This window comes from Eptatretus burgeri, chromosome 1, assembly GCF_056783735.1.
Source record: "Eptatretus burgeri isolate ZD-2024b chromosome 1, Ebu_testis_v1, whole genome shotgun sequence".
NCBI lineage: Eukaryota > Metazoa > Chordata > Myxini > Myxiniformes > Myxinidae > Eptatretus > Eptatretus burgeri.
This window is the reverse complement of record NC_140961.1, coordinates 84,763,840-84,788,537: the sequence shown is the minus strand read 5'-3', so window position 1 is coordinate 84,788,537 and position 24,698 is coordinate 84,763,840. Positions and strand designations below refer to the sequence as shown.

The following is a 24,698-nucleotide window of genomic DNA, read 5'->3' as shown; positions in this document are numbered from 1 at the left end:
GAAAAAGACGAACTGATTCAATTTTGGTGAAGATCCGAATCATGATCTGGATATGAGAATTATTTAATTTTTAAAGTGATTCTTCACCATTGAGAGATCGGGCCAAAAACGATATAGTTCTGTATAGCATGACATTTCAAAAATGTCTTGGACCCGATATGTTCTCGTGGATCGGGCATTACGTGGCGGAGGTATGCGCTCTACCGAGTGCCCTTCCAGTTAATCCGGTGTTCAATCATTTGTGTAGTCTCTTCACCCTGTGTCTATTTGTGGGTCTTCATGTTGTTGTCAACGGTCGTACTTTTCTTAACTACTTATAAGGTTTGAGGGTGTGACTGATATCCTGCTAGTTCATATAAAAAATAATAATCATGGTTAGACAGGTTAACATTAATTATATTCTAGTATACGAGTCATTGTTTATAATACAGATGAAGGTGGAATTTTTTTTGGATGACCTATTATCCTCGCACGCTTCTGAAAGAACAAGATAAACTATTGTACCGATGTTTTGTCATTGAGTGAGTCAGGACTCGTTCTAAGATCTATCTCATTATCTAGTTCCGTCAAGTCTTGGCCAACTTCTGGTAACATTCATAATCATATTTCTCCAAACATCCCGATCCTGCAATTTTTTGTCGAAGCTCTGGTAGAGACAGCTTGGTTGCAGTCTTTTCATCAACAATCCAGCACATACATGTAGTGCTTCTTCATCGTTTCCCTTAACTACACCCAGCATGGTTGACTTCTCCAAACTTTCGATTTATGCATACCTCGTGTCCAAAGTATGACAGTTTCTGTTTGAGCATCAGCACTTCTAATGTACATGGCGGTGTAACTTATTCAAGCAGTGATTTGTTTGTTCTTCTTGCAGTCCATGGAATTTTTAGTCTCCAACACCACATGGAATTAGTCTCCAACACCACATTTCAAAACTATCGATCTTCTTCCTTTCTTTCTTTTTAACAATCCACGACTCGCATCCAAACAATGCAACTGCAAATACCAGAACATTCACCAGCCTCCTCTTGGTGACCCATCTTTCATCTTTGTCCTTCCAGATATTTGTCAGTCCTGACAATGCTGTTCTCCTCAATGCTAACCATGTATGAATTTCTCCTCCACATTCTCCATTCACTTCAATCTTACAACACAGGAAGATGAACATTTCCATTATTTCCACATGATAGTCTCCCAATCTGAACACATCGATCTTCCTTTTTGACAAGATTTCAGTCTTTTTTTAGGTTTAAATAAAAAAAGTTTTTTTCACTTTCATTTATCACTGTCTGCAGCAGTTTCATCAAGTCCTCTTTACTTTCTGCCAACAGAGTGGGACAGTCAGCATACCTTATGTTGTTGATTTGTCTCCCTCCAATCCTGACTCCAACCCTGTGTTATCCAACTTTGATTTCAATGGTCATCTCATTGTCATTTCCTAATGAGATACTCACTGTACCGTTTGATCAAGCAAGGGGAGAGAATGCTACCCTGTCTGACCCCTTTTCAATTCCAAAACTTCCCATCTCTCCATACATTGTTCTTCCTGTATATTGTTGTTTAGTATATAGGTTTCTGATGAGACATATCACGTGCTTTGACATCCTTATTTCTCTCAGTATAATCTACAACAATTCATGATCAACACAATTGAAAGCTTTGCTATAATCTATGAAACAGAAATACACCTTCCTTCGATATTCCCTTGCTTTTTCCGTGATCCACCTGAGATTTGTGTATTTCGATCTCTCGATAGTATATCGCTTCCTCTTCTGAAACCCGATTGCTCAACAGGCATTTCTCTCTTAACGAAGTCTTCAATTCTGTGTTGAATGATCTTTAGTAATATCTTGCTCACATGTGAAATCAAGGCAATGGTTTAGTTATTAATTTGAACATTCTCTTGCAGTTCCCTTTGTTTGGCAAGAGTATGTAAACTGACTGTTTCCAGCTTTTAGACCATAAATTTATATTCCAGATCTGTGTACAGATAGCTGTTAAAATTTGATTTCCTTCTCCCCAACTCTCATCGGCTTCATCGGCCCTGAATTTCATCGGCAACTGGTGCTTTTCCATTAAAATCTCGTTTTTCCTGCTCTGTTGTCATTTTCTATCTCTCTGCATGCCACTTCTCTGTCTTCCTGAGCTTGTGGTTGGAAGTCAGCATTTAGCTGATTCATGTCCTCTCTTGATGTGCCTTTGGTTTTCATCTATCTTCTTCTGTCTGCAATATATATTGCCTCTTCGGACAGTCATTGAGCCTTCTTCTTTCTGCTTCTTTTTGAGGTGTTGTTTTTCGCCTCTTCTTTTATAAGGTCTTCAACTTCTTCAGGTCAGGTCAGGTATGGGAGCATGTGCCAGAACAGCGCATCGCTGCGTCCACTTTCCGCCGGTACTCCAGGGGCCTCCGTCTGGCCATCCGCCAGGCAGATGCCAAGCCCATCCCCATCTCCTTGAGATGATGGTCCACCTGCTGCAACCACGAGGCACGTGGTCGGCCCATTGGCCTCCTCCACTCATGAGACTCCCTCGCTGAGAGAATCTGGTGAGCAGGATCAGCGTCAGGGAAACGAGCCACATGTCCATACAGCCGCAACTGACGCTCATGCACTATGCAGGTAACAAATCTCATCCGAGTCTCTCTCAGCAACCGCTCGTTGGATAGAAAATCCGACCAGCGATAGCCAAGGATTCTCCGAAGAGACCTGGTACCAAAGGAATTAAGTCTCCATCTCAGATACTTGGTCAGAGTCCAAGTCTTGCATCCATAGAGCAAGACTGGAAGGACCAAGGACCTGAAGACTCGGACTTTCGTCCTTCCGCACAGGTACCGGCAATGCTACACCCCATGATCCAGTGAATCCATGACTCCCCAGGCCCGACCCAGACGTCTATTGACCTCTGACTCACAGCCAGCAGAGACATAAATATCACTGCCAAGGTAAGTGAATCTCTCCACGACCTCAACATCCTAACCACAAACAGACACAGACAGGACAGCAGCATCCAAGATGTCGCCGAAAGCTGGATCTTAGTTTTTACCCTAGAAACCCGTAATCCCAGCCGCTCCGACTCCTCATTCAGCACCTTGAGGGCCCCCAAAAGGATATGTAAAGTCTCCGCAAAGATGACTGCATCATCTGCAAAATCAAGGTCCAAGATCTTGACATTCCCAAATGATGCACCGCAGCTTGATCTCTCCGACATCCTTCCTAAAATCCAGTCGTTACAAGTGCTGAAAAGTGTGGGGGCCAGTACACACCCCTGACGAACTCCAGTTATAACTGGAAATAAGTCAGAGATGGTACCACCACACTTCACAGCACTCTCAGTACCAGAGTAGAGTTCAGACATCAGATCGATCAGTTTTGGTGGCACCCCACGAAGACCAAGAATCCTCCAGAGGGCATCCCGATTCACTGAATCGAACACTTTACAGAGATCAACATAGGCTGCAAGCAACCCCTGCCGGAACTCTCGTCTGCGTTCGGTGAGGACACGAAGAGCAAGGATACGGTCAATCGTTGACCTCTTTGGTGTAAAGCCTAACTGCTCTGGACGCTGGTGCTCAAGCAGATGGTGGCGAACCCTCTCACGAATTATCCGAGCAAAGACCTTGCCCGGCACTGAGAGCAGCTTCACCCCTCGGTAGTTGTTGCAGTCTTGGCGATCACCCTTCCATTTCCAGAGACGGACAACAAGGCCCCTCTTCCAATCAGTTGGGATGATGCCTGTGTTCCAGGCAGAGCACAAAACTGCATGCAATGACACAAGTGCAGCATTTCCACCAGCCTTGAGAAGTTCAGCATGGATCATCTTCTTGCCACAACTCATCTGGCATTAGGTCAACCAAGTCGAGCTCTGCAAAACAATTTTTTTTTAACCTTCATTGCATATATTTTAGAAATGTTTTCAAGGTCGTATTTGGTTGGAGTTTCTGATGTTTTCACCTTCCTCAGTTTGACTCATAGCTTTGGACAAGGAGTTTGTGATCTGTCCCACAGTTTGCACCTAGCAGAGTATTGGCAAAATGCACAGCACTTCTCCATCTTCTGTCGATTACAATGGAGTTAATCTGATTTATATGTTTCCCATGAGGTAAAGTCAATGTGTACAGTCTGCACATAGGTTGTTTGAACCAGGAGTTTGTAATTATGAGCTCATTCTCCAGACAGAAATCCAGCATTCGCTCCCCGGGCTCATTTCAGATACCAAGTCCATGCTTTAGTGTAATCCCTGGTGCTCCTGCTTCTCCAATTTTTGCAATCCGGTTTCCCATAATAATTGAAACATCTCCTTTAGGCAACTGTTCTAACAGTTCCTGCAACTTTCCATAAAACACCACCACATTTTCTTCATCTGCTGCAGAAGTTGGTGGATATATCTGAATGATGGTGGTGTTCACTGGATGTCCTTTTAACCTCATTGATATTAACCTATCATTGACTGTATTGTATCCCAGTACTAACCCTGCCATCTTCTTATTGCAAAACACTGCTCTAGCTCATCTTCCATCTGCTTGGAAATCCATCAACATCACTGCATTACATGAAAGAGGTACAAAAACTGATCCCCTTAACTACAGACCTATCAGCTTACTTCCGATCATCAGCAAGGTCATGGAATCCATCATCGTAGTTGATATGAAATCCTTGCTTTTCTCCAATAATGTCATCTCAGAACACCAATTTGGTTTCAGACCAGGACACTCCACCTTGGACATGCTGCTTGTACTCTCACCAAACAATGGATGGAGGCCCTCAATGTTTGACATGAGATCAGGAACGTCTCTCTGAACATTTGTCTTGCTTAAGATACAGTCTGGAATCTGGCCTTTCTCTCCAAACTCTCTACTTTTGGCATCCATAGCCAACTCCACACATAGCTTAATGACTTCCTCTACTCTCATAGCCAATGTATGGCTCTCAAAGAAATCCTTTCATCTCCACTCTTTGTCAAGGCTGGAGTGCCCCAAGGCAGTGTTCTGGGTTCAGTCCTATTCCTGATCTTCATAAATGATCTCTCTGACCATCTGGAAAATCCTCTTTATCTATTTGTTGATGCCTCCACCCTCTACCGTTGAATTTTGCATCCTTCCGACAGGCAAGCAGCAGCCTTTTTCCTCTCTTCAGACCTTGACAAAATCACAAGCTGGTCAAACACTTCGAATATATCGTTCAATCCTGAAAAATCTCACACTCTCACTATCGCTCTCCGAAAAGAACGTCTGGCTAACCCACTCCCCCACCTCCCACACCCAGCCCACCATGCACTTTAATAACAACCCTCTTGAGGAAGTTCAGTGATTCAAACTTCTGGGTCTCACTTTGAGCCTGATCTTTCTTGGGTAAACCACATTTCAAAGTTGGTCTCCAAAGTCAGCTGCCAGCTGTGCATCCTCCATCCTACAAAGTCCTTCCTTGGCAATCTTAAACTCCTGTCCAAATACAAGGCTTTCATCCTCAGCTTGATGGAGTACTGCTCTCCCCTCTGGGCTGGTTCCACTGCCTCACATCTTGCTCAGCTTGACCCTGTGGAAACCAAGGCATTCAATGTTATTGGAATCTCCTGCGATGAAGCTGAGTCTATGGGACTATCACTTCGCAATTGCAGACACGTCGGTGGTCTCTCTGTCTTCTACTGTCCCCAGGCAAAAATGATACAGTTAGAACTATAGTGTATGAGAGTTGTACTCTCATATAGTATAGTTGGTAACAGGTGTAAATACAGTAGTCTGCAGAGAATTACGAGAGGAAAGAAATGGGAATCCTTTCTTGGGAATCCTGGGAATCCTTTCTGGTCTTGCAACCCTGCTCTTTCCATGCTTTGTTCCCCCAGGTTTCTGCAGGGCAAACATGGTCCACCTTCAACCCTCTTCTGGTGAAACTCCCAAAATCCAGGATCACTGCTCACCTCCACTCATTTGTTCCTCTTTTTTTTCCCCACCTGCAGAACTAACTTCCACATTCTTTTCAATCTCATTCTTCCCTCCAGGTCTTTAAGACAACTGCTCATCACCATCTCAGAGGGTCTCCAATCCAAAACCATGATCCTTTTTACCTCATTTACTGCCCCCCACCCACCCCCCAAACCTTAACCCCACCCCAAGCCCTCGTTCTTCCAAATTCCCAGTTTTCCTTCCTGAGAGTTTCCTTCTGTATCCATCTTGTCCACCGCATGCATCATCTCCTGCCTCCCATTCCTCCCCACACCCATTGTTTGTCCTACTCTGCCTCTATCGTGGCTTTCAACTCTGCTGTTTATGTCCCTCCCTCCTCTCGACTGCTCCTTTTGTCAGGTTGCGTCCGGGATCCATTCCATGAAAGTTGACTCATGTGAGTGTTGACTGTTTCCAAGGAAAAATTTTTTTAACAATGATGTCTTGCTGGGATGGGCTTTTTTGAATACTGTGCGACAGAGAACCTCAATCCCACCCAAGTCAAATGTTGGCTACCTTCCAGTCATCAATGCCAGCTCGAATAAGCTTCGTCATGTACGTAATCATGCAACGAAGTGTCGACATTGCAGACAAGCTTTGACTCAATAAGATCATCGTGATGATGGACCAGGCAATTTACACAAAATTCCAGGAGATTCGTTGTGAGAATGCTCTCTTCCTGCAGACTTGTAATCATGGAAGAGTTTCCCACTCCAATGACATTCATAGGTTACATTGCGAAAAGATTTGCAGATGCTGGTCAACAAGAGATTGTCTTCAAATCTGAACTAGTTGTGGCAGTTTCTGTCAATGGTGTTGTAAGAGGCCATTATTACAACAGGAGTGTGAGAACTCACGAAATAGTGTGTGAAGCTCCACAGAGATTAAGATGGCAGGCTTACATGGACACTACCAAGAGAGGAGCTTACAATCTTACAGTTGATCTTCAGACTGCTTTCTCAAATGATGATTCTGATGACACCCTCAGCTATGAGATATTTCAGACACTCATCAATAACTACATTAACTTTGTTGGGAACAACAAAGAAAACCTTAACATTTCAGTTCTAGAGCAGTTACATCAGTATGGTGGAAACATTGCTGCTATTTATCAGAGCAACCAGAGTATCCAGCTAGGATATTCATCTGTCAAGTGTTCACTCCATGATGCCGTGGTTATTCTCGTACGAGAGGGTCAACTATGCCAGGTATCTTTAATTTTATTGGCTGGAGATGTGCAGCTTGAAAGAGAGTCTTCTCGATATCAATGCAGAGCTACAAGCAGGATAGTTTGTTGCCCAGAGACAGCAGGAATATGACTTGTCTCAGACTGCAGTGAATAAGTTATTGAACAGACGATTAACCGCGACTCCAAGACAAAGGGAGGTTTCACAGGATTTACCTTCAACAAAGGAGTTGTACAAAAACAAAGAGCTGCTACAAGCAGAGAATGTCAAAAGATGGCTGATCATAGAATACAAACAAGATCTCGCATGGACTTGGACAAGACAAGAAAGGATCGTGATGAAAACGATGTGAGGAATGTCATGGACACCATTCAAAATATGGTTAATCCTTCGTTGGAGGAATCAGTTATATAATGGTGCATCAGGACAAGTTGTATCAGCAGCTACAGTCAAAGACCTTTCAGAGGCCAATCAAAAGGGAGAAGAAGCATTCATGACTATTTTTTAGAAGCGACTACAAAATGAATATGTCAGCTTTCATGATCCGATCAAGAAGATGAAACTGAAAACTTTCTAGGACATAGAAAAATGTACTTTAACAAAAGTAAAAGGGTAGGGAGATTGCTCTGAAAGCAGATCGGAACTTATTTGCCAGACTAATAGTTGTTGGAACAGTGAGAAAAGTGGACATCAACGAGATGCTGGTTCATACGTTCGGACAATTCATACGTTAGGACTCCAGCTAATCAAGATGGATTCCTCATCAAATCAAACAAACCAAAACTCTTACATTTTCTCAAGTGCTCAGTCGACTGACCCCCTGGCGACCATTGATGCGATCCCAAGTCGTTCAACATGGGTGTGGGATGCTATGGCTTTTCTTCAAGTTATAAAAGCACAAACAACATTTGGACAGTTTGCTGAACAAGTGCTTAAAGAGGTCAGTTGGAGGATATCAAATCACCAAAATCTTCTGTCCTGACCAAACAATTCCAATGCAGTGTACAAAATATCTGCCTTGCAGTGAATACATGGGAAACCTTCTCCAGTTCCTTCATGAAAGATGGTGAGTCTGCAAAGAAAATGATGTCTCACTTTTTGTTGGACAAGGAAGGGTGTGTCATACAATTCGTCAGAATGATAGCAAAACATATCTGGAGGTGATACCAATCAGGAGGCACTGTTTTCCAACCAGGAACAAGCTGGCACACGACTCTGGCTTCACAGTGCATTTGCTGCCAGTTCCAGTGACGTCTTTGTTGCTTGTACTGTCCTTGGCATTCTGCAAGGACATCAATGCAAAGTTCTACTTTCACACAGGAAGAAGTAAAAACACACACACACAACTGATGTTCATTGCATCTTTGATCACTTTTGGGAATATATATATATATATATATATATATATATATATATATATATATATATATATATATATATATATATATATATATATATATATGTGCTTCTCTCATAGCGTTTCTCTGTTTTTCGAGATGAGATTCAGTAAATGCTCTGCATGGAATGGGGAAGGTGACATCAGTGAGAGTGAAGTTTCTGGACAGAATGGATGGAGAGATGTGAACAAGGCCAGATGACAAACGTTTGAGACCCGAAGTCATGCAGAGAAGTGCTCGCCACCAAATACAGATTTCCTGTACGAGCATACACAGTGTGCCAAGTACCGGTCTGCAATACACAAGCGATGTCTTGATAATATCCTGGAAGTCCCATCTCCAAAGGACCGTGGGTGGAAACTTGAAGATGATGTACTTGTCCCAGACTGGATGACACTTCCTTTAACACGAGCAAGTGCAATGGAACTTGCACGTTGTTCGTGCAAAAAAAAAAAACCACAAGTGTGCACAAGGAAGGTGTTCTTGTCTTCTCAACAAGCGACGTTACACCGACATCTGCTCGTGTTTAGGTTGTGAGAATGTTGCATCTCTGCCCAAGTCTTCTAGATCTGAGGAAACAGATACTCTCGATTCTGATGATGATTCATAGATATATTATAATAAATTCATCGAATATATGAAGCTCATTCCACTCACTCACTGACTGATATTAAAGTTCGGTACCTTCCAGGTGACATTTCGCGTGCCAACGGACATCGAAGCCGACACACCGGGGGGGGGGGGGTCACAGAACCATCAGAAAGCATCCGTAAATGAAAATATTTCTCAATGAAAATAAATAAATGAAAAAAATACAGGTGAGCGACTCGAGACAAATAGGGGAGTAAGGTAATTTTGTGTGCCGACAGACATCGAAGCAGATGCACTGGAAAAAATCACAGAACCATCAGAAAGCATCCTTAAATGGAATATAAATAAATGAAAATAAATAAATGAAAAAAATGTAGTTGAGTGACCCGAGACAATGGGGAAGCATGGTTCATTATTGCTTACAATAGGTAAGGATACCCTGCTAGTATTATAATAGACCTTTCACAAAACCTCATACTGACCATTTGAAATTTTCACTGAATAATACTTGTAGGATAGGATTTCTACGATAAATGGACATGGTGTGTGTGTGTGTGTGTGTGTGTGTGTGTGTGTGTGTGTGTGTGTGTGTGCGTGTGTGTGTGTGTGTGTGTGTGTGTGTGTGTGTGTGTGTGTGTGTGTGTGTGTGTGTGTGTGTGTGTGTGTGTGTGTGTGTGTGTGTGAGTGAGAGAGATGCTTTTTGTGTCCATTAATTACGTATGTCTATTTATCGATTACATACTATTGGAATGTACCTTTTCACCTTTAGACTGCTGAGACCCCCTTCAACCTTTGAAAACCCTTTAAGACCCCCAAAACCCTCAAGACCACCAAGACCCTGAAAGACCGCCAATTATTACCCTGCTCTCGCGAAGTAAAAAACGGGGTGAAGCGATCGGTAACCTACGCGTGCCGTATTTACGTGTCTGAAGTTTTTAAATTCATTTTCTCAGCAACGGTTAGTCTGAATGACACGAAGTGCGCCTCCTCCTGCAGGAATTTATAATGATAATTACGACATCAAAGGTCACGTGGCACAGGCGCAATCTTGGAAAAACCGAAAAAAATCTTGCACCGTTACACCTCCGAAACTGCTCCATGGAAAAAAAAAATCAAACATGGCTCATTGTCAAGTACTCCCCATGCAGAATAAGATATGTTAACGATGACATCATCGGTGCCTTCAGCATGATGTCACAATTCGACAAGTGCAACGCTTGATCTGGTCAGTATGAAAAACACATTTTCTACAATCGTTGAAACTGCTAACCGATCAATGCAAAACTTTAAATAATTGATCAACTACCCATGGGAAATATACAGTAGTTTGATAAAAGTGACATCATTGGTCACTGGTCTGGCACCATATTGGATCAAAGAAAAAAAAATCCTTAAAAAATTAGAAAAGAAGTCCTTCTCAAGACTGCGCAGGGTAAGTATTCTATGAATACCATCTAGTTATTATCATTATTACTAGTGCGGGCCCGTAGGTGCGTGCCCGTAGGTGCGGGCCCGTAGGTGCATGCCAGTATGTGCAGCTTCGTTCCTTCACTCTCGTAAATGACGACTGGATTGGGGCATTGTTTCAATTAGAACAGACCATCCGTATCATAAATGGCCATAACTTGGGAAACACCTGGGAAACATACTCAGGTCCCCAGCGTCAATTGTGACATCATATCAAACGAAGAAGAATAATTGTGTTGCCCCCTCTCTCTCGCCCCCCTTCCTCTCTCCCCCCTCCTCTCTCCCCCTCCTCTCTCCCCCTCCTCTCTCACCCCTCTCTCTGCAAATGTATTCACAAATGTCTAGCAAGCACAACAATTAATTCAAACCTTGGGAAAAAACAGCTTTCAAACCCTTGGGAAACAGCTCTTTCCCTTGGGAAAATTCAAACCTTGGGATTAACTAATAATTTGAACAATTAATTCAAACTTTGGGAAAAAAAACAGCTTTCAAACCTTGGGAAACACTTGGGAAACAGCTGAAACGGATGAAGAACGATATCAAACCTTGAAAAGGCATATACTCAGGTCCCCAGCGTCGATTGTGACGTCATACCAAACGAAGAAGAAGAAGAATTGTAACGTCAATCGTGCAAAAAATATATAAAAAAATAAAGGAATAAACATTAATTGTGACGTCATTCGTGATGTCATAGCACCGTGTCCTGTCATTGTTTGGCAGATAAATGGCCGTAACTTGGGAACCACTCGTCCGATTAATATCAAACCTTAAAAACGCAAATCCACGGGTCCCCGGCAATATTCCTGGCAAGTTTCAATCAGATCAGACTGGCGGTTGTCGAGAAACGGCGGTTGCAGACAGACAGACAGACAGACAGACAGACACACAGAGATTGCTGGAATTATAGATAGATGATTAGGGTTCCAAGGCTTCCAGAATGGGAAACCCATTGTTTTTGTTCAGACTTGCAAAAGCGCTAAAGGCCATGAAGACCAAAGAAAATTTGGTCCAATGGACCAACGGGCCCCTCGTATTATTAAATAGATGGAAGAGCCCTTGCTGTTGCATTTCAAATCCCCTGAGGATCACTGTAGCAAACTGTTGGATTTGATCTGCTCCCTTGAAGGTTCTATTTCAACAGAACAACTCTTACTGTGAACAATTAATTTTGTTAATTATTTTAGCAATATGATTAAAACTGTGAATTCTAAATGTACCATATGAGTGTATAACTGTACCATGTGATGTTTCCAGACCACAGGTGTTCTTAGTGGTACTTCCTTTTCCCAATAATTAAACTATCCATGCTCAAAATTGAGTAGTGTTTGCTGATATATCACCATTGGTAGGGAATAGAAAGTCCTGAGCAACCATTTTCATGTTTTCCCTTATTTTTGGCCATTTCTTGAAAACACTCAATTTTCAGACTTGTGAACATTTCTTTTTACTTCAGAGACATATATTTAACATATTTAGTATGGTTCTTGGTACTTTCCATACGGGGACAATGGAACTCAAAATCTCGGCAGGAAAATAAGCTTCGGCCCACGGTCTCTATCTCTTAGATTTTTGATCATGATTGTTTTTTTGGCATGTACGGAAGTGGTTTGCCATTGCCTTCTTCCAGGCAATATCTATACTGGATGGGTGATCCTAACTCTTGTTCTCCAGAACAGAATCCCCCATCTAGCATCAAGGTCACACAGCCATAACTGGCAATATGTGCCAGCTGCATGCATGGTCATCCACAAACTGCTCACTCGGCTTCGGGTAAGCCTGATCGGGAGGCTAAAATGGCGTAGTACTCGTTAACCCACGGGTTAACAAACGCAAATGCCATCTCCTTGAAAAGGTATTTCTGCCTTCATACCCTGTTATAAGTTCATAAATAGGAAGAGGTCATTTGGCCCATGAAAACTGTGTTGTATGTCAAATAAACTATTCAACCAACTTGTTTCCTTTTTTGGTCACATTTAACATCCTTCATAAAATAGTGGTGAGTCCTAAGCTCTGGTACTGATACAAAGGTCTCCTCTTGAAATCCCATGACATATTTTACATTCACAGAACTGCACATGAAACCTCTGGTTTCACGTCCACTCTGAATGATGGCTTGTTCAACGATGCTATGCCACCACTGGCACCACAACATAAGTGCAATTTTAATTGGATTTCATACACCTAGGGATCAAAATCTGCACCAAACAACTCAAACTCAAACACATGGCCCATTGAGCTGTCTATGCTGCTCCCAAAGCCCGAAAATACTCCAAAACAAAATTGAAACATGTCCATTAGATGACTCGTGAGAACACAGGCAAAAGCTGATTTCGAGTCCAGCAGTGCTGCCGTAAGTATACAGCATGGCAAGGTTGTACCCTGCAAGTTGATAAATCCTGGGATGTGAGCCTGGGCTCTGATTTTTCCCAAGCTACTTGTACCTTGACGAAAACAGGATGATCTTGCTAGTGAGTTTTCACTCCATATGCGATGGATACCTGGTCTAGTAAACCGTATTCTTGGTGAAGAAGCTACAAGATAGGCCTGGCTCTACAGACAATCCCAGAACTGTTCACAATTCAAACCCATCAGAATCTCCATACACACGATGGAACAACTCTTTTCAACCTCCGTTCATCTTTTGTACCTAATTGTTTGAAACGTGAAACTTGCATCAACTTTGAAACAGCAAAGCTCACTGCAGCCTCATGGTGATGCACCACTGAGAAACCTTTCCCTCGACAGACTCACCTGCTTGTTACACTAGTTATAAATCAATTGATTTATTTCTGTTTCATGAGGACAGCATGAGGAACGAGCACTTAGCGAATAACATATCTGTGACTCCGGGTCTGTAAAATGGAGATCCTAGATTATTATATCTGTATGTGGGAACTCATTCATGCACATTGAAGATAGAAAGGACAAAGCAGACGTGGACAAATTTGGACGGGTTGGCTTGTTTGCATTCCCACCTGAGCACACAGCTCATGATGCCTGGAATCCAAGAGACCATGTTGATTTGTCCATTTTTCACTAATATCATTGTGATTGTTGTAAAAAGTACACTCCCACTTCGACAACTTCTACATCCTTAGTAAGTATGGGAATTGCATCACAGAGAATACCACCCTTCAGAAGGGATCTAAAGACAGCTATAACTCTTATGGACCTGAAAAAAAATCCAAGATAATGTTAGAAATGTGTCGGCGATTGTGTCGATTGTGTGTCAGGACCGGGATCAAATTCGGAACTGCTGCCCTGATTGATCTTCAAACAGCACTGTGGAAGCAGCATTGAAATCCCTCCAGAAATGATGTAACGAGCAGTGAAACTTTGAATGCAAGAGAAACATTACTAACAGAATGATTATACCATACCAATACCGGGACTATATGGAGGTGTACATAATGCACATTCCAACTACAATGGCACTACGTAAAGTGCATTCCAACACCAGGCTGAACAGTTAATATTTTGTATCCCAATGATGGGCCGGATCTGGATTCAGACCTGAGCTAAAATCAAATCGGCTTGTTCACGTCACCTACCGAACTCGTCCACAACGTTTGTGAAATATCATTCTGTATATCGTTTTGTTCCCATCTCTCAATGGTGAATAATCACTTTAAAAAATTTAAAATTCCACCAACATATCCACCAAGTTTTGTCCGAATCTGTCGATAACTTTTTGAGATATCGTGCTGTCTATCGAAAAAAAATATCTCTCAATGGGGAAGAATCACTTTAAGATTCTCGTATTCAGATCCGGATCCGGATCTTCACCAAAATCTAATCAGTTCGTCCGAATCACACACCCAACATGTTCACCAAATTTAGTCTGAAACCATCCACAACTTTTTGAGATATCCTGCTCACAGACAAACAACCAGACAAAAAAAACAGATAGTGGTGAAAACATAACCTCTGTCCAGCTTCAGTGCCCGAGGTAATAAAGAACTGCAGCCGAAAGCACAACAAGCAAGCGATTATCGTCAGACTTTGACCAAGGAGTTTTTAGACCAGCTGGTGGTCATTTATCGAAATGGAAGAATGCCAGCCAACCTTACGGAGCTACTTATCAACTCAACCCCAATGGAAGCTCAGGGCAGTCGATTTACACTCTAAACATACAAGGTGACCAATTTACACATTAAAAGGTAAATCGGTCAACTCAAATGTCACCTCACAAATTGATGAAGCGGCGAAGCAAGAATTCCAAAGGGTATCGGCATCCCATATATCAGCAGTTCAAATCCAAAAGGAAAGACAAAGACAACACCATTTTAAGAACAAGCTCAAATGAGCTAAGATCCTCGTCCTCTTAATGATGACGTCATAAAAACGAATATGACGTCATTGTGATGTATCAGGTTTACGATGAATTATCTGTGCTAATGCCCTGCTCGATTCCCACAAACAAAATTCAAACAGCTTGCCTGGTTTCGGAGATAATTTTTTAGGTGATTTCCATTAGCGGAGATATTTTGACATCATAACTTTTTTTTCTAGGAGGAATTTTCAAAATCGGAGATGGTTACTGTCTGCTCAGGGTATTTTTACATATATATGCCAAGTTTCAGGAAGTTTCGATGAAAACTGTAGGCTGTGAAACAAAAAAGTCCACAAGAAGAAGATGAAGAACAACAACGTGAGTAAGACTTAGAGATCCTCCACGAGGATCTAAAAATTATTACACTGTTATTTTCTACCTTGATAATTATGTTATAATTGGCATTTATATGAAACATGGGGGAAAAAAAAAATCAGCACTCTATTTCACCTTTTCTCATTGTAAGATACAGTATCAGCAAAACACTCAAAATGAATAAAGGCAAATGAGGTAATATGGACCATTTGGGGAATATGGATGGACCCCAAGGAATGAGTACGTCTGTGTTGCTCACACTCTCGGGTGGAATGTTGATTCACCCGTGACAAGTCGTGAATGCTTCTTTGGCTGTGAACCAACTCTAGATACGTCGCCCTCTTTCGTACGCAGCCAAGGAATTAGTGATCATGAAAAATACTTTCTGGAGTATATATTTCCACATTTTCATGGCTTTTAATTTGGCGTTTATAAAGTCATGGCAATGATTATGTAGACTCAGGAGATGTTGAAAGACTTAGCCAGTCTAGGGCAGGGCGGGTTGGAATTAAGAAAGTCCTTAAGGGTCCATATTACCCTTAATGACTTTTAAAGAGTCCTGTACAACAATGACAATCTGAACTGAACTTTACTTGCTCCTGGACTTATAGAGTCGTTTGGGCACCGATTACAAAAGCAATTATACTCATGACAATGTTATTGTCAAAAGCAGAGCCTAAATGGCATGGTGTATTATAGACACTTCGAAGCAAGCAGCCAAAATGATTCATGCCTCATATATGTGCAAGCACAGACTCTACCTCTGATGCACCAATAAAATGATGTTTTGGTGATACAAAAACAATGTATGACTTTAACCACAAAAACATGTTTATGATCAATCTTTCCCTGAGCTAACCAGTGATTTTCAGGCAGCCTGGCAGCAAACTCTGCCTTTACTCACATCCTGCCTGATGATCCTGCAGACCCCCCTCCTCCTCCGCTGCTGAGATTGCCAGATGCACGCAGGGGACTGGGCCCAAGACATGGACTTTCAAACTGCGCTGGTCCGCACAACTCCGACACAGCCTTCCTGAAAAGAGGGAAACAGGAAGGAAATGAAGAGTGAGATCACACAAAGAGATGGCTGTAATCGCCTTCAACTGTGTTTCAAAAGGTGATTGTTCCAGATAGATAAATACATTGATGGGTTGGTCTGTTTGGAGTAGTCATCTGAGCACAGCTCATGAGGACAAGGCACCAAGCATATGCTTTGGGGTGGCTACATTCGTGTTATCCCCCTTTCACTGGTGTAGATTTGTGGAGGAGCTTATTCACATACTACATGTAGGAGGACATTAGAAGGCATGTGTACTTTGACAGAAATTACAAGGACATTCATAGAATGTCTGATATATGCCAGCCAGTCTTACAAAGCCTGGAGATGAAGGTGATTGATACATACATTCTAAAGCTATTCATTGAATAGTGATACTTTGTGGAGGTGTCAGACAGAGATTGTCCCAGAGATGAGAGAGAAAAAAATTACTTGTAATTATAACGTCAGATCCCAGCATGATGAGCTCAGTTGGGGATGTCAAACAGGCCAACCTGTTTTATACTTGAGTCACAGTAAGTCAAGTCTGAATGCAGGTCCATAATACAAGATTTTAAAATCCTAGTCCAAGTCCAACGCGTGACGTGGTGAGTCTTCATCCAACAAAAAAAAGAGTCTCAATCGAGACATGGATTTGAGACTTACATCCCTGTTACAAACATTGTTTTCATGATATTGATGAATAAACGTTCCAGTGAACAGAATTGTCCACAATGGGGTGGTTTTATATTCAACTACTGACTAAATTTGAATTTGCATGACAATATATTGCTATACCACAAAACAAACAATGGTACGGAGACTGATGTATAAAATAGGATTTGCAAGAAGGGATGATGATGAGACAAGGTGGAAGTGAGGAAGTGATAGGAGGAGGGGTATCAGGACAATTATTTGTGTGGGGGGGGGGAGGGGGGTTGAAGGCATGAGGATGGAGAATAAATAGAAACACAAGCCAAATATAGGTTGGGATTTTATTGACAATAACACTGAATTATTGGGCAGTACGATCAATTACAGGTCAGTTTAATAAGACATAGTGATGTTGAGTTGAGTAAAGTGGGTAATATGTCCCTGTCAGTAACAGTAAGAGGGGATACCTGATCACTGTCCCTTCCTCCACCTGATAACCTCCTCCGTTCTGGTTAAACTTTCAGTATCTCGAACATCTGCTCCAGAGGGCTTTCTGGCTGATGATATAACAAGCAATTCCAAATGAGGAGTGTGACCAAGGACTTTGTACAAGGGGTGGGGGGGGGAGGGGATCCCGGAAGCTTTCATCTTAGACCACCTTGCTCTCATCATGAAAATTTATCAAAATAGTAGTACATTCAGGTACAACAAGAACAGTTATGAACACTCATAACAACGACTGAATATTATTTATTTGTGTCTGGCTTAATTTATACAGACAGTACTCACAGGAGTTCCCGGTATTGCCCGGTCTATTTTTTTGTGGAGGCATAAAACACTTCCCTAAACCTACTAAGGAATGGGGTCAGGGATCATTTAATATTACCTTTCACACAGCGACAAAGACTTTCGCACTATAGAGCAATTAAAAAAAAATCCAAAAAACAAACTTTTTTGGTATATTTTCAAATATATATGTATATGTATATATATATATATATATATATATATATATATATATATATATATATATATATATATATATATATAGAAAACATATATATATATATATATATATATATATATATATATATAGAAAACATATATATATATATATATATATAGAAAACATATATATATATATATATATATATATATATATATATATATATATATATATATATATATATATATATATATATATATTGTTGTGGTTGACGAAATTCGCAAACCACCATTCAGGTCCCGTAGGTGAGATATCTCTGTAAGTATATGTGTAGTTAGGCCAAAACCCGTTGTTTAGAGGGAATAAATGTTATTCATTCGGGCTGCGACCCTTTTAGATAGCCGTTTTTCTTTTACTATCTTTATTTTGGACCAGCCGCCATTACTACCACCACCAACCACGTCTCAACAGCCATCACACAACAACCACCAACCGCAACGCCGCTTCACAACAACAACAACGCCAACAGCCACGACCCTTGCCGTCACATCTCGCTCTCGCAACCATCGCATCACCGCCATTCCCGCGCCGCTTGTGGGCACCGATCCTGGACTCGTACAGGGCGCGCACCGAGCAGCGGGTGCAAAAACACCAGCCTTTCCGAGAAATCGGATCAAGAACGATTCACGCCCACTTCTGTTCCGTCCTATCAGCGAGCGTGGGGTGATTTGGCCCCGCCTCCAGGTGCGTCGGAGTATAATCGCTATATGCAGATTCGCGGATCAAGAATCATTCACGCCCACTTTTCCTCTGTCCAATGGGGAGCGTGGCTCCGCCCCCGAGCGATTCCTGATCCAAAAATCTGCATATGATTTCTCCTGTCGCACTATAAAGCGCCGAGCGCGGAGCAAGTCAGAGCAGTTGAGAAGAGAAAGCAGTTGGAGGGAGTCGAGCAGTTGGACGGAGTTGAGAAGAGTGGAGAGTGGGAGAGTTGGAGAGTTGTGGCGGCGGCGAAGGCAGTCGAGAGAGTGTCTGTCGGGGTCCGGAGAGGCTGGAGAAGCCAAGAGGCTTTGTGGAGGTCGGCGCTCGTGTGAGAGTCGGGGAGCTGCGGAGAGGGGAGGCCGGTAACGCGACCGAGTTCGCAGTGGAGTCGCTCGTCGCGGGACCCAAGCCGGCCAGATATCCTCATTCCCCCGAGCATCAACAACCCCCTCCTGTTTCCCCCCGCGCTGAGATAGTGTGAGAAGGGGGCCCCGTTCCCACCCCATTCCAGGCAGTGCCAGCGAGGCCCGCGGAGGAGCACGGAGTCGGGGCGCCGCCACCATCTTGCGCCTCATCACCAGCAGACGGGTAGGCTCGACGTGGTCTCGGCCCCAGGCCCGTCTGCCCCCTTGTCGATGAGGGTGGCCCCTTCCTTTTTCTTTTGCTTTGAGTATATGTGTTGTCGGCGCCATCTGTGAAGTAAAACTGTATAAGTGTTGCCGTGTGCTCGGTAGTCGGTAGTAGATCTGCATTGTGTTTCTCTTTGACATTTGCTTTTTGTGCATTATTGTGGTGTTTCTTCTTTTGTTACATTTGCTTTTGGTGCATAATTGTTGTAATTGTATATGTGTGCTTTCCGTTTGCGCGGAATAAATGTGCTTTATGTTGAACTGTTTCTCCCGTTTCGCTTCGTCTTTTCTTTCATTGAATCTCCATCTTACTTCACGTAAAGGGTTGGTCGTGGGCTAAATACGCCCGATAATTAATCAAACCATCGAGGTTGACGATAACACCGATCGGTTATCCCGATAGTACGGAACGGGTCGCTTAAAGTGGCCCGTGTCCGAAGTCGACCTGTGGCGAGGTGCGATCGCCCGGTCTACCCTCTGTGTGTGTACTTAGGTAGGTCGAATTTGGCGAGCAACCCTATCCCACGCGGGGGGCCGATTGGCACGATCGTGGTGAGGCCGAAAGGCCCACCCGTGACTAGTTCCCGGCGTTAGTCCGAGAGGGTCACGACGGGATTGTCCGTCCGGTGGGCGACGTGCCGCAATTCGAGTTACGTGGCCGCTCGCACGCCGGCGGGCGCGAATCCGCAACAATATATATATATATATATATATATATATATATATATATATATATATATATATATATATATATATATATATATATATATATATATGGTGTCCCCCAAAAAAATACAACTTTTAAAATGCGTCGTTTGATCCTAAAAAAAAGCAGTAATTTTGTCACTAATGCTTCATTTCTTGTTGAAGAGACCCTGAAGTTTATTTTGATACCAAGCAAGTGCCAGAAAAAAGCCAAGACTGACCGTACAACAACGGACGAAAACTGTTGAACTTTGGCACCAGACGAAAAGTGTCATACAGGTGCAACGTCTTTACACGAGACATTTCGGTATCCACTTGAGCCATGCACTAAACTTTCGGGCAATAAAGTGCACCATCGCAAAGTTTACCAATGTGGGAACCATCTGTGACCTTCACAAGGGTCACAGTGGTCGGAAGAGGACAGGTCATGGTGAAGAAAATGTGGAAATGGTGAGACAGGCGGTCGTTCAGAGTCCCAAAAAATTGATTTGACGACTTTCTGCTGAGACAAACATTCATAAGAGCACCGTTCAGAGGATCCTTCGCCAAGACATTCATGCCTTTCCATACAAAATTCAAACGGAAACAGTGCTTCCTGATTTACAGAAACGCAAACGACTAGACTTTGCAAATTGGTTCTCAGGAAAGTTGGAGGAAGATGCAGACGTCCTCAAAAAACTTCACATGACGGACGAATGCCATGCTCACTTGTCCGGGGAGGTAAACAAGCAAAACTTTCGGTACTGGGGAACTGAAAATCCTGGTAATGCATCAACTGAACTGGTGCCTCGATCTGTTATCAAAGTCACCGTGTGGCTGGTGGTTGGTTGGTATGGGATAATTGGTCCATACTTCTTTGAAGATGACCAGGGACGCACTTGCACGGTAAATAAGAGGAACTATCGCGAAATGATTCAGGAATTCTATCTGCCTGAGCTACGTACTCAGGCCCGTAGGAGAAACAACCTGATCCAGATGAGAACCCAGTGGTTCCAGCAGGATGGGCCACCACCCCGTACAGCCAGGGAAACAAGGCGTTTTCTCAACCAACATGTTGAGGGCCGCTTCATCTCCCTCTACGAAGACGTTGAGTGGCCACCGTATTCCCCTGAACTTACTCCTCCAGAGTTCTTCTTGTGGGGATATCTCAAGGACAGGATCTATGGAAAGCGTAGGCCTCAGACTCTTGATCAGCTGAAGGAAAACATCCACTGAGAAATCCAGAACATTCCTCAGGAAACGTTTCCCAAAGTGATGGAGAACATGACAATGCGTTTGCAGGCAGTGATTGGACAATGTGGAGCTTACGTCGAACATGTGGTCCAAAAGAAAACGACGATTCTATACCAAAATTTAAATTTTAGTGGCAATTTTGACATTGGTACAATAAACTTCAACCTTTCAGCTTTCTATCCAGCCAGATATCTTTTTAAAAATATGTTATGACCATCCTCTTTGCAGATGAAAAGTTGTATTTTTTTGGGGAAACCCTGTATATATATATATATATATATATATATATATATATATATATATATATATATATATATATATATATATATATATATATATATATATATATATATATGTACACATATATTGGCTTAAAACACTCCCCAGTACTCACTGATGAATCCCTGAATGTTTAATGAAGATCAATTCAGGTTCAGCCATCTTTGAGAAAAATGGTGACAACACTCCAACATACACACACAGGGAAACAGCTCTCTTATAGTCGAGATAACAGCTTAAGTTTTCATTTTCTTCTTCTAAATGGTAATGACTTGAGGATTTAGCTTTGAACTCGACTGTTAAGTTGCGTTGTTGGCTACCTGGCATAATTCTTTCACATGACGACGTAAAGTGTAATTGACTACAACGATAACGATGTAACGATCAATCACTTTTTGAAATTGAAGGACATTCCGTTTCTTAAAAGAAAACACACACACAAAATACTAAAGGATACAAAAAAGTTAAGGAGGGAAGCAGCAGTATTTAAAATTAATATTTGAAACAAAACCAATATTTCTCATCATCCATGAAAATTAGACATTTCTCACAAGTTATAAGCCATAAACTTAGCAATACATAAATGAGTGTATTCTCCACAAACATTAATTAGTCTCAATATCTGGATTTGAGGTTCAACAAGTGGGGTCCACCCTTGGCAATGAAAACGGCTTGGCAATCTTGGAATGCTGAGCTGGAAGAAATCCTGGTTGGTTCTACTTCCATTATCCGATCCAGGGTCTGTGGTTGTACGTGACGCTGCTGTCGTTCAATCAACATCATGTCCCATACATGTTCAGTAAGATTTATATTGGGTGAGCGAGCTGATCAATCCATCATTCTGGAAGGTCACCTCCTCAAGGTACTGGTGGACAATGGTAAGTGTTGTTGTCAGTCAGGACCAACAACACTGGCAAAAGGACAAACAAATCCATCATGGAGCCAATCACTGTATCAGTGGCAAGTCAAACTCATACTGCAAAACACTGTGCACCCATCTTAATGTATAAAAGACCCCTCCTCCTTATACCCCCCAACCATGATCGACCAGCCACCATAATGGAAATGCACCAAAATGTTATGTGTGCAGTGGCATATCACAATGTCTCCACTACATGTCTCCAGCTATCATGAAAAATACTATCGCTGCAGTAAAGAGCAATGATTTTCAGTCACAAGGGATTTTTGACTTCTTCTTCTTCTTCTTCTTCTTCTTCTTCTTCTTCTTCTTCTTCTTCTTCTTCTTCTTCTTCTTCTTCTTCTTCTTCTTCCCCTCCTCCTCCTTCTCTTCCTTTTAAAAGGGGTGTGGTCCATTGGTACCAATCTTCTGCCCTACATTTCCCATGATACTCCACTTCTCACTGTCCTCAGCCAACTATCTACACTCTCCAACCACCCTACCTTATTGATATCCCTCCTCACACAATACTCCCATCTCAACTGCAGTCTACCTCTTTTCCTCCTCTCTTGTTCCCTCAACCTATCCCCATTATTTGCCATTCTTTCCCCCAATCATCACTGTGTCCAGCCCACTTGAGCTGGCTTTTTACCAATCTCCCTGTCAAGCTCATCTGCACACCAATCTCCTCTCCCAGTTCATCGATCCTCCTTCTATAAACCCTCTTCCCTCCCACAATCCTCCTGACAGTTGTTCTCGCAGACATGCAACCTCTTTTGTCTCTATGTCAGTGCCACCATCTCCAGATGACAAAAGTAGGCCGGCATTACACACGACATCAGAACCTTCCCTTTCAATTTTCCTGTCTGCCATCAATCCATCCACCCTCATCCACAAATTTGTACCAATCTGAATCCTCCTATGCACCTTTGCCTCCAACCAACAATCCCCGTTCACTGATCATTCCAGATACCCAAACCTATTTCCCTGTATGATCTCCTTCCCCTCGAACATGATATTCATTTCTTTTCTCTGCTGCCTGACCCACATCAACTCAGTCTTCTCCATTCTCATCTTCAGCCCATGCTTCCTAAATGCCTCCTTCCACTCCCCCAGTAGCTACTGCATCGCCCGCTTACTCTCCACCACAACAGCCAGATCATTCGCATACAACATCCTCCCCGGAATATCTATCATTTTCACCTTACTGCTTACCAGCTCCATCACGATGATAAACATGAGTGGGCTGAGAGAGCTTCCCTGTGTCAAACTGATATTCACACTGAAATTATCCAACATCATAGGACCAATTAAAACTCTTCCTTTTGTTCCCTTGTATATCCCTTCCTCCAACGTAACTTCTGCTTCCGGCAAAAGCACTCCCATCCATCTCAGTGTCACCATCACCATCTCTCGGGACAGTCATAAACCTCCTCCAGGTCCACAAATCCCAATGCCATCCTACCTTGCACCTACAATCTCTTCTCCACCAGCTGTCTCAGCATGAATATCCTATCTGTCATCTCCCTACCCTTTCTAAATCCCTGTTGCTCTTTTCTGATCTACATCGCCACACTCTTCCTTATCCTCACATCCAGAATCCGCTCCAGTACCTTCATTAGAAGACTTTGGAGACTGATGCCCCTGTACTTCCCGGGATATTGAACATCACCCTTCCTCTTCCAAAAATCGGCACAATTGGTCCTGTCCTCAAATTCTCCAGAATTTAACCTTCTCTCATACATACATTCAACAGCCTTTGAACTATGAAGTCCAACTGACTCCGACTTCTCCCGCTGCAATTAGCATCTCTGTATCAATTACCTCCGCTGTGATCTCCACTAATTCCACTTTCCCTCATCAATGCCTGGCACTCTTCCCTTTTTCATCCTCTTTAATGCTGTCTGCACCTCCTCCGTGATCTCCACTAATTCCACTTTCCCTCTATATAAAACAAACATTCCAGCTCACCGTTACTTCCTCCCTCTCTCCATCCACCATACCTAGTTTCTATCCCAAGAAAATGCACCCTTTCCTGATGTCCTAACACAAAAAACTTCTGCAATTTCCCTAAACACCTCTCTGTACTTCTTCCACTCTACCAAACATTTGGGTTCTTCACCAAGTTCCTCATACCTGGACCTCATCCTCTCTTTGTACTCCGATGGAGACATTGTCCCTGCACTTTCCCCACCTCATATCATCTTCTGAGCACTACATTTAACTCCCCTTATGATCCCACAAAGCATGAACATAGAAAACAAAGTATTGCAACTGGACATAGTACTCAGGTACAAAAAGGAAAATAAGGCATTGCTAACTGAGGTG

General features: G+C 42.6%; 1 protein-coding gene across 4 annotated transcripts in view; it reads right to left on the bottom strand.

Annotated features, from left to right (window-relative positions):
* Positions 1–24,698, bottom strand: part of LOC147034886 (DENN domain-containing protein 2B-like) — a 187,905-nt gene that overhangs the window by 125,045 nt on the left and 38,162 nt on the right. For all 4 annotated transcript variants that reach the window (XM_085890636.1, XM_085890626.1, XM_085890609.1 and 1 more), the window contains exon 2: positions 16,133–16,261. In XM_085890636.1, coding sequence (XP_085746762.1) covers positions 16,133–16,216 — 84 coding nt within the window. In that variant the 5' untranslated portion in view covers positions 16,217–16,261. The remainder of the gene's footprint in view (positions 1–16,132; positions 16,262–24,698) is intronic.